A 15,525-nucleotide genomic window follows, 5' to 3' on the forward strand; every position below is an offset into this window, starting at 1 on the left:
TAGAATGGCACGATCAGTGAGAACTACCGGATCTTGATAGTTTCGCTCAATATCTTTGTAAATTTTTGTTATAAGTTCCATGACGTCTTTATCCGGGTTGGTTGAGCGGGGTAGCACCATAGCATTACCTTTCCGCCGAACGGTAGACATTTCCCTACGATGTCTCGTAGTGCCCGATTAACGACCTCCAGAGCGTATCGACTACTCAAGGATGCTTCATCCCAAACGATTAGGTAAGCTTGTTTTAACAGAGCTGCGAGCAGCAATAGAACAAAGATGGCGAATTGCGCATTCCCGTCGAGCACTAATGGCAACTTGCATGTTGCATGGGCCGTTTTACCTCCGCTTAACCTCCCTCTGTAAAACTCTCCGTTTTACCTCCGTGTCCTATACGGCGCGTTGTTCTGCATTTACAAGCCTCACCGTCGAAAGTGTTCCTTCCAGTCCACTCACGCTATATGAACGCTCGGCATCGAGTAGTGGAGTAGTGGAAGTAGTGGAGAGTAGTGGAGCTATCAATAACAGTGGTAGGGCTTTTGGTAGGAGTAGTTCCACGCAGGTTTTGGTCGATGATCTTTAATGCTTGAATCTTGTTCCATATCACATAACATGGTATGGTTTGTTCGGCACCAGCAAAATCCTTTCGTGCTTGAAACTGTGCTTAAGGTTCACGCATATATTTCCGGCGCTGCATCTACATCTTGCGGCACTGATCGTCACAGTGCTGCTGGAACAGTAGCCCGGCACGACGCGTAAGAGAATGTGCGTCCTCCCGCTAGAATATGCGACATGCGGCATATTCACGTGGCGTTATTCGATTGGACGAACACTCTGCATCCGGCCCCATCTAGTCCCATCATTTATCTTGGAAAGTTATGCATGATGGAGATTCTAGGCAAATTATGGAGTTCTTGCTTGTGATGTGATTTTATTCGTTGAACGTATTCGTCGTTTTTAAATCACTTTGTTGTGCAGTATACTTTGACTAAAGTGCAATTTATTATTTTGTGCTAGTTTTTAGAAAAAGTATTTATTTATTGTATAACACCAAATCATTCGGACTTGGAGTCATTTATATTTCTGACCTTGGAGTTTCCATTTCTAACGGAATGTCCTTCTGAACAGCCCCAGGCTCTGGAAAGTGAATAATACGTTAATAAGGAATCACGCTGCTTCAAGCATTTTATCATCTTACATGGAATTTGTCAAAGTCATTATCCTCGATAGCATAAAATTCATTATACAGTGGCATAATGTCCTCCCAGAGCAGTTCATGGCTGTTCTTGTAGTAAGCACTTTGACGTCCGGGCATGAGTTCTGATTCGATTTGGGGTACGTTCAAGCTATCATTATATAGCTTAAAAAGAAACAAAAAAACCTTCATAGTTCACCCTCCAGAAAAAAACAACGATAACTGTTTTACTTACAACATATGGCAGATCTGTGAAATCGATGTCTACATAATCGAACACAATTACACTACTTGCTACAGTAGCTACGATAAGTTTCGCTTTCGGTATCATCTTTTCGGTGGCGTTCAACTGTAAGGGATATTTGTTCTGCTTGTTTGGTCTCATGTAACCGGAATCAATTATATTGCCCTTTGTCACTACGTAGTACAAGAAGAATGTCATACGTTCGTTGCACGTTATCGTAAGTCGCAACATTCGGTTCAATTTAACACTGCAATGGAAAGAATTGTTTGAAGAATTGCTTTAACATCCCATAAACTAAGTGCTACTCACGGAGACTTTAGTTCCAATTTGAGGTACGCATTCGTCACGACGTCCACTTTTTCCACAACGGCGCCAAAGAAGAAACCGTTGTCATCGTCAGAAAACTGCAAAATTAACAGCATTTACCAGGACTTTCAATTGATGAGTAACACAACACTACTCTATGAATCATCTTCCTTGGACATACTTACGTTGATATTCATCTCGTCTATATTGTCACTTGGATTGAGCTCCAGTTTTATCAAACCTCCATCGTCACTAGTGGCAGTTGTTCCGTAATCAATATCCGACACTTCCACGTTACCGGTGATACCTTTAGCAGGTGTTCCATCATGGTATCGGAACTGAAGCGCACACTTAAAAGGAAGTCCTGGCCGAAATTGTGGACTGTCCTTAATCAATTGCACACCGTACTTATATTTGTACACTGTGATGTGAGATTGTTTCACGACAGTGCGATCTAAAACAAGAAATTGAAAATTAATTCCCATTAATGTAAACGCACTCCACCACATTCTTACTTGTAGTCTGCTCGATAAATGTCGTCTTTACAAGCACGTCTTGCCGATCTGCGAGTACTTCGAAGTAATTTTTGAAACGCAGCTCCACTTGCCTCTTCCCATTCACTTCAAACTGATGCTTCTGGTCCAGAAAACCGTTTCTCAAGTACACCTCAAACTTAGCAACTCCCTTTACCGGTTTTCCAAAATGGTAGTTAGCCTCTATCTGCAGAGTCAAACTTTGATCCTTCTCCAGAGGAACGACAGACGGTACTACCTCTACGTCAAACGAGGACAACACATATTCCTTCACCTCGAACGTTTTTGATACGATTTCTTCCCCCTCTATCTTTACCGAGATGTTCCACATTCCGAGCATTGGAGTAGGCGCGATCTGAAGATCACTCTCAAACACTCCGGTGTACAGTTTGGCTGTCGACCACTTCCTGATCACATTTTTTTGAGGATCACTGATTGTCACATGGATTGATTTTACCCGTGCAGGTGGCTTCAGCTCAGAGTCCAGCACAATCACACGAAAGTTTACCGTATCGCCTGGTTTGTACACGGGCTTATCGATCTGTATTAAACCGGCTATGGTTTTGCTAAGGTGTACCAATTCGGCTTCCTTGTGAAAGCTAAAGCCACGCTGCCCGTCGATGGCGATTTTATAATTCCCAGCTGATAAGTCCACAGGCATCTGCAAAAGAGCAATCGATTAACTTCCACACACTTGTCTGTTGAATTACGCTCGTCCTACATTGAAAGTGATCATCCTGTTCATGTGTCGTCGTACTTCAACTGTCTTTGTTAAGTCCAGAATGTTTGTACGATTATCGCTGTGCCCAGTGATTCGTAGCATCACGTCCACTTTGCTCATATTTAAGTTAAAGTTACTGATCACCACCGTATAATCCTGGTTAGCCCGAATGGTTTTGGGGCCCACAACCAGTATTCTGAAACGGAATTACCACATGGAATTTACTCACAAACCAATGTTAACTACCGAAGAGCAAGCAGTCTAGCGCTGGTTCTTACCCATGAGCAGCCCCAATGAAGATTAGCACCGTTAGTATGTGTGACCTTATGAACTGCCACATGTTATTCCAGCGCTGTGCGATTTCGGGTCTGCTCCAGATGGTGGCTTAAATTGAACTGAATCGTGGACAGCATGCTTACCGTACTTTAAGCTGGGAATTCCCTTTAATCTTGTGTCAGTGATAACTTGTGACCTGTTATAGCACGGGGTGCCGATAAGCACAAATCTTGTTGGCTGGTCATCGTCAAGTTCTAATTTGGCAGACTGCAATCATATTTTGCTGATAGTTTTGTTTTGTAAATGTGAGCGCCTTAATTAAGTATAAACCAAATCGATGTAGTAATCTAAATCAAAAGAGTGATTTGTTCTTGTGTTATGTAACATAACAAGACAATCGTAGACAGAACTCAATCACGCTGAGCGAATTTGCAAATCATGGGTTATGGATCAGTACATAAGTCAACAATACCAATTACTTCTTCGTATGTTTTCTGAAATTACAAATCTTGTCAGTTTTGTTTTGAAATAGCGAACTGTTGGAAAGGCCAGTGAACTGTTTGCGTTGAAAGTCGTCACAAAGACTTACATCAGCGATGTGCTTAATGAATCTCTTAAGGAGAGTCATTCATGTTTTGTTTAGGCGAAGAATTAATTTGAATTAAGGAAGCAATTCCCTAAACATTACCGGGCAAACAAAGTCCTAGATGATGTAGGGACTGTCCTTGTGATTTATTAATCGTCATAGCAAGACACATTTGCACCGGAAACGGTTTTCTTTGGATTTGGAAGGGGAGACCAGAGTCATTGCTGTTGTAGTATATTCGAGGCAATAGCACGTCATCCCCACGTCGCTTGCCTGTCAATATACGGGCATGGATGCAGTTGCGCTTTAGAGCCATTACATGCAGCCGTGTGCCATTGCAAAAACCGCGCTCGGTATTAAGCTTACGCAAGTTAACCATCATATGTATGAGTCCGCATCACACACATATTTCTAATCGTTAGTAACTATCTCCCATACATACATAAGCTTAGATTGGAATTAGGCTAGGTTAGGAAAGAAAAATAAATCATAAGTTAGTTACTATTATGAACTCTACGTGCTAACATCTACTTCTTTCTATCTGAAATACATTAACTCGCATAAAAAGTACCGGTACATATGGTTTAAGGATCAGACGATGTAGAGGGACACCACTCATGTTTAAAGCATAGAGTTATTCGGCTTGCAACTGGACGGGCTCGTGATCTTCGGACTTGACTAAACTATCGACCGACAGATATTGGGGTAGATCACGGTCTAAGCCAGTTTTTTTGTATGCGTTTTGACGTTTCCAGGCTTATCCGCTTACAGCTCGCCATACAAATGACAAGCCAATTTAAGCCTAGGAAAGAAGGATTAGATTGGCTTCTCAATGAAAGTACCCAAGTACCCAAAACCCAAACTCGACAAATGTCAAAACAAAGAATTTTGCTCAGACCAGCCAGGTTAGGCCATGTTTTTGAAATTAAAATGAAATTACTAAACTTAAATCGATTTTCCTCAAATTGTAGTTTACAAAAATGATCCCTTGGGTCATTCTTTATGTCAAAATGCTATGTCCTTTACGAATCTGTACAGAATGATACAGCCCGGTACCTGGATTATTTGACAGATACAGGCTTAAGGCTTAAGCTTTCTAACTTTTGGGATGATCTACCCCATTCTTGGGCGGGTCCCTGGACTCACTCTTCAAAAAAGTGTTATTCTTAGAAGTAACGTCAACATTAGTCGACGATAGAATGGCACGATCAGTGAGAACTACCGGATCTTGATAGTTTCGCTCAATATCTTTGTAAATTTTTGTTATAAGTTCCATGACGTCTTTATCCGGGTTGGTTGAGCGGGGTAGCACCATAGCATTACCTTTCCGCCGAACGGTAGACATTTCCCTACGATGTCTCGTAGTGCCCGATTAACGACCTCCAGAGCGTATCGACTACTCATGGATGCTTCATCCCAAACGATTAGGTAAGCCGTCGAGCACTAATGGCAACTTGCATGTTGCATGGGCCGTTTTACCTCCGCTTAACCTCCCTCTGTAAAACTCTCCGTTTTACCTCCGTGTCCTATACGGCGCGTTGTTCTGCATTTACAAGCCTCACCGTCGAAAGTGTTCCTTCCAGTCCACTCACGCTATATGAACGCTCGGCATCGAGTAGTGGAGTAGTGGAAGTAGTGGAGAGTAGTGGAGCTATCAATAACAGTGGTAGGGCTTTTGGTAGGAGTAGTTCCACGCAGGTTTTGGTTGATGATCTTTAATGCTTGAATCTTGTTCCATATCACATAACATGGTATGGTTTGTTCGGCACCAGCAAAATCCTTTCGTGCTTGAAACTGTGCTTAAGGTTCACGCATATATTTCCGGCGCTGCATCTACATCTTGCGGCACTGATCGTCACAGTGCTGCTGGAACAGTAGCCCGGCACGACGCGTAAGAGAATGTGCGTCCTCCCGCTAGAATATGCGACATGCGGCATATTCACGTGGCGTTATTCGATTGGACGAACACTCTGCATCCGGCCCCATCTAGTCCCATCATTTATCTTGGAAAGTTATGCATGATGGAGATTCTAGGCAAATTATGGAGTTCTTGCTTGTGATGTGATTTTATTCCTTGAACGTATTCGTCGTTTTTAAATCACTTTGTTGTGCAGTATACTTTGACTAAAGTGCAATTTATTATTTTGTGCTAGTTTTTAGAAAAAGTATTTATTTATTGTATAACACCAAATCATTCGGACTTGGAGTCATTTATATTTCTGACCTTGGAGCTTCCATTTCTAACGGAATGTCCTTCTGAACAGCCCCAGGCTCTGGAAAGTGAATAATACGTTAATAAGGAATCACGCTGCTTCAAGCATTTTATCATCTTACATGGAATTTGTCAAAGTCATTATCCTCGATAGCATAAAATTCATTATACAGTGGCATAATGTCCTCCCAGAGCAGTTCATGGCTGTTCTTGTAGTAAGCACTTTGACGTCCGGACATGAGTTCTGATTCGATTTGGGGTACGTTCAAGCTATCATTATATGGCTTAAAAAGAAACAAAAAAACCTTCATAGTTCACCCTCCAGAAAAAAACAACGATAACTGTTTTACTTACAACATATGGCAGATCTGTGAAATCGATGTCTACATAATCGAACACAATTACACTACTTGCTACAGTAGCTACGATAAGTTTCGCTTTCGGTATCATCTTTTCGGTGGCGTTCAACTGTAAGGGATATTTGTTCTGCTTGTTTGGTCTCATGTAACCGGAATCAATTATATTGCCCTTTGTCACTACGTAGTACAGGAAGAATGTCATACGTTCGTTGCACGTTATCGTAAGTCGCAACATTCGGTTCAATTTAACACTGCAATGGAAAGAATTGTTTGAAGAATTGCTTTAACATCCCATAAACTAAGTGCTACTCACGGAGACTTAAGTTCCAATTTGAGGTACGCATTCGTCACGACGTCCACTTTTTCCACAACGGCGCCAAAGAAGAAACCGTTGTCATCGTCAGAAAACTGCAAAATTAACAGCATTTACCATGGCTTTCAATTGATGAGTAACACAACACTACTCTATGAATCATCTTCCTTGGACATACTTACGTTGATATTCATCACGTCTATATTGTCACTTGGATTGAGCTCCAGTTTTATCACACCTCCATCGTCACTAGTGGCAGTTGTTCTGTAATCAATATCCGACACTTCCACGTTACCGGTGATACCTTTAGCAGGTGTTCCATCATGGTATCGGAACTGAAGCGCACACTTAAAAGGAAGTCCTGGCCGAAATTGTGGACTGTCCTTAATCAATTGCACACCGTACTTATACTTGTACACTGTGATGTGAGATTGTTTCACGACAGTGCGATCTAAAACAAGAAATTGAAAATTAATTCCCATTAATGTAAACGCACTCCACCACATTCTTACTTGTAGTCTGCTCGATAAATGTCGTCTTTACAAGCACGTCTTGCCGATCTGCGAGTACTTCGAAGTAATTTTTGAAACGCAGCTCCACTTGCCTCTTCCCATTCACTTCAAACTGATGCTTCTGGTCCAGAAAACCGTTTCTCAAGTACACCTCAAACTTAGCAACTCCCTTTACCGGTTTTCCAAAATGGTAGTTAGCCTCTATCTGCAGAGTCAAACTTTGATCCTTCTCCAGAGGAACGACAGACGGTACTACCTCTACGTCAAACGAGGACAACACATATTCCTTCACCTCGAACGTTTTTGATACGATTTCTTCCCCCTCTATCTTTACCGAGATGTTCCACATTCCGAGCATTGGAGTAGGCGCGATCTGAAGATCACTCTCAAACACTCCGGTGTACAGTTTGGCTGTCGACCACTTCCTGATCACATTTTTTTGAGGATCACTGATTGTCACATGGATTGATTTTACCCGTGCAGGTGGCTTCAGCTCAGAGTCCAGCACAATCACACGAAAGTTTACCGTATCGCCTGGTTTGTACACGGGCTTATCGATCTGTATTAAACCGGCTATGGTTTTGCTAAGGTGTACCAATTCGGCTTCCTTGTGAAAGCTAAAGCCACGCTGCCCGTCGATGGCGATTTTATAATTCCCAGCTGATAAGTCCACAGGCATCTGCAAAAGAGCAATCGATTAACTTCCACACACTTTTCTGTTGAATTGCGCTCGTCCTACATTGAAAGTGATCATCCTGTTCATGTGTCGTCGTACTTCAACTGTCTTTGTTAAGTCCAGAATGTTTGTACGATTATCGCTGTGCCCAGTGATTCGTAGCATCACGTCCACTTTGCTCATATTTAAGTTAAAGTTACTGATCACCACCGTATAATCCTGGTTAGCCCGAATGGTTTTGGGGCCCACAACCAGTATTCTGAAACGGAATTACCACATGGAATTTACTCACAAACCAATGTTAACTACCGAAGAGCAAGCAGTCTAGCGCTGGTTCTTACCCATGAGCAGCCCCAATGAAGATTAGCACCGTTAGTATGTGTGACCTTATGAACTGCCACATGTTATTCCAGCGCTGTGCGATTTCGGGTCTGCTCCAGATGGTGGCTTAAATTGAACTGAATCGTGGACAGCATGCTTACCGTACTTTAAGCTGGGAATTCCCTTTAATCTTGTGTCAGTGATAACTTGTGACCTGTTATAGCACGGGGTGCCGATAAGCACAAATCTTGTTGGCTGGTCATCGTCAAGTTCTAATTTGGCAGACTGCAATCATATTTTGCTGATAGTTTTGTTTTGTAAATGTGAGCGCCTTAATTAAGTATAAACCAAATCGATGTAGTAATCTAAATCAAAAGAGTGATTTGTTCTTGTGTTATGTAACATAACAAGACAATCGTAGACAGAACTCAATCACGCTGAGCGAATTTGCAAATCATGGGTTATGGATCAGTACATAAGTCAACAATACCAATTACTTCTTCGTATGTTTTCTGAAATTACAAATCTTGTCAGTTTTGTTTTGAAATAGCGAACTGTTGGAAAGGCCAGTGAACTGTTTGCGTTGAAAGTCGTCACAAAGACTTACATCAGCGATGTGCTTAATGAATCTCTTAAGGAGAGTCATTCATGTTTTGTTTAGGCGAAGAATTAATTTGAATTAAGGAAGCAATTCCCTAAACATTACCGGGCAAACAAAGTCCTAGATGATGTAGGGACTGTCCTTGTGATTTATTAATCGTCATAGCAAGACACATTTGCACCGGAAACGGTTTTCTTTGGATTTGGAAGGGGAGACCAGAGTCATTGCTGTTGTAGTATATTCGAGGCAATAGCACGTCATCCCCACGTCGCTTGCCTGTCAATATACGGGCATGGATGCAGTTGCGCTTTAGAGCCATTACATGCAGCCGTGTGCCATTGCAAAAACCGCGCTCGGTATTAAGCTTACGCAAGTTAACCATCATATGTATGAGTCCGCATCACACACATATTTCTAATCGTTAGTAACTATCTCCCATACATACATAAGCTTAGATTGGAATTAGGCTAGGTTAGGAAAGAAAAATAAATCATAAGTTAGTTACTATTATGAACTCTACGTGCTAACATCTACTTCTTTCTATCTGAAATACATTAACTCGCATAAAAAGTACCGGTACATATGGTTTAAGGATCAGACGATGTAGAGGGACACCACTCATGTTTAAAGCATAGAGTTATTCGGCTTGCAATTGGACGGGCTCGTGATCTTCGGACTTGACTAAACTATCGACCGACAGATATTGGGGTAGATCACGGTCTAAGCCAGTTTTTTTGTATGCGTTTTGACGTTTCCAGGCTTATCCGCTTACAGCTCGCCATACAAATGACAAGCCAATTTAAGCCTAGGAAAGAAGGATTAGATTGGCTTCTCAATGAAAGTACCCAAGTACCCAAAACCCAAACTCGACAAATGTCAAAACAAAGAATTTTGCTCAGACCAGCCAGGTTAGGCCATGTTTTTGAAATTAAAATGAAATTACTAAACTTAAATCGATTTTCCTCAAATTGTAGTTTACAAAAATGATCCCTTGGGTCATTCTTTATGTCAAAATGCTATGTCCTTTACGAATCTGTACAGAATGATACAGCCCGGTACCTGGATTATTTGACAGATACAGGCTTAAGGCTTAAGCTTTCTAACTTTTGGGATGATCTACCCCATTCTTGGGCGGGTCCCTGGACTCACTCTTCAAAAAAGTGTTATTCTTAGAAGTAACGTCAACATTAGTCGACGATAGAATGGCACGATCAGTGAGAACTACCGGATCTTGATAGTTTCGCTCAATATCTTTGTAAATTTTTGTTATAAGTTCCATGACGTCTTTATCCGGGTTGGTTGAGCGGGGTAGCACCATAGCATTACCTTTCCGCCGAACGGTAGACATTTCCCTACGATGTCTCGTAGTGCCCGATTAACGACCTCCAGAGCGTATCGACTACTCATGGATGCTTCATCCCAAACGATTAGGTAAGCCGTCGAGCACTAATGGCAACTTGCATGTTGCATGGGCCGTTTTACCTCCGCTTAACCTCCCTCTGTAAAACTCTCCGTTTTACCTCCGTGTCCTATACGGCGCGTTGTTCTGCATTTACAAGCCTCACCGTCGAAAGTGTTCCTTCCAGTCCACTCACGCTATATGAACGCTCGGCATCGAGTAGTGGAGTAGTGGAAGTAGTGGAGAGTAGTGGAGCTATCAATAACAGTGGTAGGGCTTTTGGTAGGAGTAGTTCCACGCAGGTTTTGGTTGATGATCTTTAATGCTTGAATCTTGTTCCATATCACATAACATGGTATGGTTTGTTCGGCACCAGCAAAATCCTTTCGTGCTTGAAACTGTGCTTAAGGTTCACGCATATATTTCCGGCGCTGCATCTACATCTTGCGGCACTGATCGTCACAGTGCTGCTGGAACAGTAGCCCGGCACGACGCGTAAGAGAATGTGCGTCCTCCCGCTAGAATATGCGACATGCGGCATATTCACGTGGCGTTATTCGATTGGACGAACACTCTGCATCCGGCCCCATCTAGTCCCATCATTTATCTTGGAAAGTTATGCATGATGGAGATTCTAGGCAAATTATGGAGTTCTTGCTTGTGATGTGATTTTATTCCTTGAACGTATTCGTCGTTTTTAAATCACTTTGTTGTGCAGTATACTTTGACTAAAGTGCAATTTATTATTTTGTGCTAGTTTTTAGAAAAAGTATTTATTTATTGTATAACACCAAATCATGCGGACTTGGAGTCATTTATATTTCTGACCTTGGAGCTTCCATTTCTAACGGAATGTCCTTCTGAACAGCCCCAGGCTCTGGAAAGTGAATAATACGTTAATAAGGAATCACGCTGCTTCAAGCATTTTATCATCTTACATGGAATTTGTCAAAGTCATTATCCTCGATAGCATAAAATTCATTATACAGTGGCATAATGTCCTCCCAGAGCAGTTCATGGCTGTTCTTGTAGTAAGCACTTTGACGTCCGGACATGAGTTCTGATTCGATTTGGGGTACGTTCAAGCTATCATTATATGGCTTAAAAAGAAACAAAAAAACCTTCATAGTTCACCCTCCAGAAAAAAACAACGATAACTGTTTTACTTACAACATATGGCAGATCTGTGAAATCGATGTCTACATAATCGAACACAATTACACTACTTGCTACAGTAGCTACGATAAGTTTCGCTTTCGGTATCATCTTTTCGGTGGCGTTCAACTGTAAGGGATATTTGTTCTGCTTGTTTGGTCTCATGTAACCGGAATCAATTATATTGCCCTTTGTCACTACGTAGTACAGGAAGAATGTCATACGTTCGTTGCACGTTATCGTAAGTCGCAACATTCGGTTCAATTTAACACTGCAATGGAAAGAATTGTTTGAAGAATTGCTTTAACATCCCATAAACTAAGTGCTACTCACGGAGACTTAAGTTCCAATTTGAGGTACGCATTCGTCACGACGTCCACTTTTTCCACAACGGCGCCAAAGAAGAAACCGTTGTCATCGTCAGAAAACTGCAAAATTAACAGCATTTACCATGGCTTTCAATTGATGAGTAACACAACACTACTCTATGAATCATCTTCCTTGGACATACTTACGTTGATATTCATCACGTCTATATTGTCACTTGGATTGAGCTCCAGTTTTATCACACCTCCATCGTCACTAGTGGCAGTTGTTCTGTAATCAATATCCGACACTTCCACGTTACCGGTGATACCTTTAGCAGGTGTTCCATCATGGTATCGGAACTGAAGCGCACACTTAAAAGGAAGTCCTGGCCGAAATTGTGGACTGTCCTTAATCAATTGCACACCGTACTTATACTTGTACACTGTGATGTGAGATTGTTTCACGACAGTGCGATCTAAAACAAGAAATTGAAAATTAATTCCCATTAATGTAAACGCACTCCACCACATTCTTACTTGTAGTCTGCTCGATAAATGTCGTCTTTACAAGCACGTCTTGCCGATCTGCGAGTACTTCGAAGTAATTTTTGAAACGCAGCTCCACTTGCCTCTTCCCATTCACTTCAAACTGATGCTTCTGGTCCAGAAAACCGTTTCTCAAGTACACCTCAAACTTAGCAACTCCCTTTACCGGTTTTCCAAAATGGTAGTTAGCCTCTATCTGCAGAGTCAAACTTTGATCCTTCTCCAGAGGAACGACAGACGGTACTACCTCTACGTCAAACGAGGACAACACATATTCCTTCACCTCGAACGTTTTTGATACGATTTCTTCCCCCTCTATCTTTACCGAGATGTTCCACATTCCGAGCATTGGAGTAGGCGCGATCTGAAGATCACTCTCAAACACTCCGGTGTACAGTTTGGCTGTCGACCACTTCCTGATCACATTTTTTTGAGGATCACTGATTGTCACATGGATTGATTTTACCCGTGCAGGTGGCTTCAGCTCAGAGTCCAGCACAATCACACGAAAGTTTACCGTATCGCCTGGTTTGTACACGGGCTTATCGATCTGTATTAAACCGGCTATGGTTTTGCTAAGGTGTACCAATTCGGCTTCCTTGTGAAAGCTAAAGCCACGCTGCCCGTCGATGGCGATTTTATAATTCCCAGCTGATAAGTCCACAGGCATCTGCAAAAGAGCAATCGATTAACTTCCACACACTTTTCTGTTGAATTGCGCTCGTCCTACATTGAAAGTGATCATCCTGTTCATGTGTCGTCGTACTTCAACTGTCTTTGTTAAGTCCAGAATGTTTGTACGATTATCGCTGTGCCCAGTGATTCGTAGCATCACGTCCACTTTGCTCATATTTAAGTTAAAGTTACTGATCACCACCGTATAATCCTGGTTAGCCCGAATGGTTTTGGGGCCCACAACCAGTATTCTGAAACGGAATTACCACATGGAATTTACTCACAAACCAATGTTAACTACCGAAGAGCAAGCAGTCTAGCGCTGGTTCTTACCCATGAGCAGCCCCAATGAAGATTAGCACCGTTAGTATGTGTGACCTTATGAACTGCCACATGTTATTCCAGCGCTGTGCGATTTCGGGTCTGCTCCAGATGGTGGCTTAAATTGAACTGAATCGTGGACAGCATGCTTACCGTACTTTAAGCTGGGAATTCCCTTTAATCTTGTGTCAGTGATAACTTGTGACCTGTTATAGCACGGGGTGCCGATAAGCACAAATCTTGTTGGCTGGTCATCGTCAAGTTCTAATTTGGCAGACTGCAATCATATTTTGCTGATAGTTTTGTTTTGTAAATGTGAGCGCCTTAATTAAGTATAAACCAAATCGATGTAGTAATCTAAATCAAAAGAGTGATTTGTTCTTGTGTTATGTAACATAACAAGACAATCGTAGACAGAACTCAATCACGCTGAGCGAATTTGCAAATCATGGGTTATGGATCAGTACATAAGTCAACAATACCAATTACTTCTTCGTATGTTTTCTGAAATTACAAATCTTGTCAGTTTTGTTTTGAAATAGCGAACTGTTGGAAAGGCCAGTGAACTGTTTGCGTTGAAAGTCGTCACAAAGACTTACATCAGCGATGTGCTTAATGAATCTCTTAAGGAGAGTCATTCATGTTTTGTTTAGGCGAAGAATTAATTTGAATTAAGGAAGCAATTCCCTAAACATTACCGGGCAAACAAAGTCCTAGATGATGTAGGGACTGTCCTTGTGATTTATTAATCGTCATAGCAAGACACATTTGCACCGGAAACGGTTTTCTTTGGATTTGGAAGGGGAGACCAGAGTCATTGCTGTTGTAGTATATTCGAGGCAATAGCACGTCATCCCCACGTCGCTTGCCTGTCAATATACGGGCATGGATGCAGTTGCGCTTTAGAGCCATTACATGCAGCCGTGTGCCATTGCAAAAACCGCGCTCGGTATTAAGCTTACGCAAGTTAACCATCATATGTATGAGTCCGCATCACACACATATTTCTAATCGTTAGTAACTATCTCCCATACATACATAAGCTTAGATTGGAATTAGGCTAGGTTAGGAAAGAAAAATAAATCATAAGTTAGTTACTATTATGAACTCTACGTGCTAACATCTACTTCTTTCTATCTGAAATACATTAACTCGCATAAAAAGTACCGGTACATATGGTTTAAGGATCAGACGATGTAGAGGGACACCACTCATGTTTAAAGCATAGAGTTATTCGGCTTGCAACTGGACGGGCTCGTGATCTTCGGACTTGACTAAACTATCGACCGACAAATATTGGGGTAGATCACGGTCTAAGCCAGTTTTTTTGTATGCGTTTTGACGTTTCCAGGCTTATCCGCTTACAGCTCGCCATACAAATGGCAAGCCAAGTTAAGCCTAGGAAAGAAGGATTAGATTGGTTTCTCAATGAAAGTACCCAAGTACCCAAAACCCAAACTCGACAAATGTCAAAACAAAGAATTTTGCTCAGACCAGCCAGGTTAGGCCATGTTTTTGAAATTAAAATGAAATTACTAAACTTAAATCGATTTTCCTCAAATTGTAGTTTACAAAAATGATCCCTTGGGTCATTCTTTATGTCAAAATGCTATGTCCTTTACGAATCTGTACAGAATGATACAGCCCGGTACCTGGATTATTTGGCAGATACAGGCTTAAGGCTTAAGCTTTCTAACTTTTGGGATGATCTACCCCATTCTTGGGCGGGTCCCTGAACTCACTCTTCAAAAAAGTGTTATTCTTAGAAGTAACGTCAACATTAGTCGACGATAGAATGGCACGATCAGTGAGAACTACCGGATCTTGATAGTTTCGCTCAATATCTTTGTAAATTTTTGTTATAAGTTCCATGACGTCTTTATCCGGGTTGGTTGAGCGGGGTAGCACCATAGCATTACCTTTCCGCCGAACGGTAGACATTTCCCTACGATGTCTTGTAGTGCCCGATTAACGACCTCCAGAGCGTATCGACTGCTCATGGATGCTTCATCCCAAACGATTAGGTAAGCTTGTTTTAACATAGCTGCGAGCAGCAATAGAACAAAGATGGCGAATTGCGCATTCCCGTCGAGCACTAATGGCAACTTGCATGTTGCATGGGCCGTTTTACCTCCGCTTAACCTCCCTCTGTAAAACCCTCCGTTTTACCTCCGTGCCCTATACGGCGCGTTGTTCTGCATTTACAAGCCTCACCGTCGAAAGTGTTCCTTCCAGTCCACTCACGCTATATGAACGCTCGGCATCGAGT

The 15,525-nt window shown here is 41.9% G+C and overlaps 3 protein-coding genes across 3 annotated transcripts; all 3 read right to left on the bottom strand.

Moving 5' to 3' along the window:
- Positions 1 to 694: 694 nt before the first annotated feature.
- Positions 695 to 3,336, bottom strand: LOC128718599 (thioester-containing protein 1 allele S3-like). The gene is made up of 8 exons (XM_053812220.1): positions 3,275 to 3,336; positions 3,033 to 3,192; positions 2,258 to 2,936; positions 1,928 to 2,196; positions 1,746 to 1,840; positions 1,428 to 1,683; positions 1,196 to 1,357; positions 695 to 775 (listed from the first exon to the last, which is right to left on the bottom strand). Exons 1-8 carry the CDS (start codon positions 3,334 to 3,336, stop codon positions 695 to 697), a joined length of 1,764 nt encoding a protein of 587 aa, XP_053668195.1.
- A 2,355-nt stretch (positions 3,337 to 5,691) lies between these two features.
- On the bottom strand, positions 5,692 to 8,333 carry LOC128718600 (thioester-containing protein 1 allele S3-like). The gene is made up of 8 exons (XM_053812221.1): positions 8,272 to 8,333; positions 8,030 to 8,189; positions 7,255 to 7,933; positions 6,925 to 7,193; positions 6,743 to 6,837; positions 6,425 to 6,680; positions 6,193 to 6,354; positions 5,692 to 5,772 (listed from the first exon to the last, which is right to left on the bottom strand). Exons 1-8 carry the CDS (start codon positions 8,331 to 8,333, stop codon positions 5,692 to 5,694), a joined length of 1,764 nt encoding a protein of 587 aa, XP_053668196.1.
- A 2,355-nt stretch (positions 8,334 to 10,688) lies between these two features.
- LOC128718601 (thioester-containing protein 1 allele S3-like) lies at positions 10,689 to 13,330 on the bottom strand. Its single transcript, XM_053812222.1, has 8 exons — positions 13,269 to 13,330; positions 13,027 to 13,186; positions 12,252 to 12,930; positions 11,922 to 12,190; positions 11,740 to 11,834; positions 11,422 to 11,677; positions 11,190 to 11,351; positions 10,689 to 10,769 (listed from the first exon to the last, which is right to left on the bottom strand). The coding sequence occupies exons 1-8, from the start codon at positions 13,328 to 13,330 to the stop codon at positions 10,689 to 10,691; spliced, it is 1,764 nt and encodes a 587-aa protein (XP_053668197.1).
- Between the last annotated feature and the right edge of the window lie 2,195 nt (positions 13,331 to 15,525).

This window comes from Anopheles marshallii, chromosome 2, assembly GCF_943734725.1.
Source record: "Anopheles marshallii chromosome 2, idAnoMarsDA_429_01, whole genome shotgun sequence".
In the NCBI taxonomy this organism is placed as follows: Eukaryota; Metazoa; Arthropoda; class Insecta; order Diptera; family Culicidae; genus Anopheles; species Anopheles marshallii.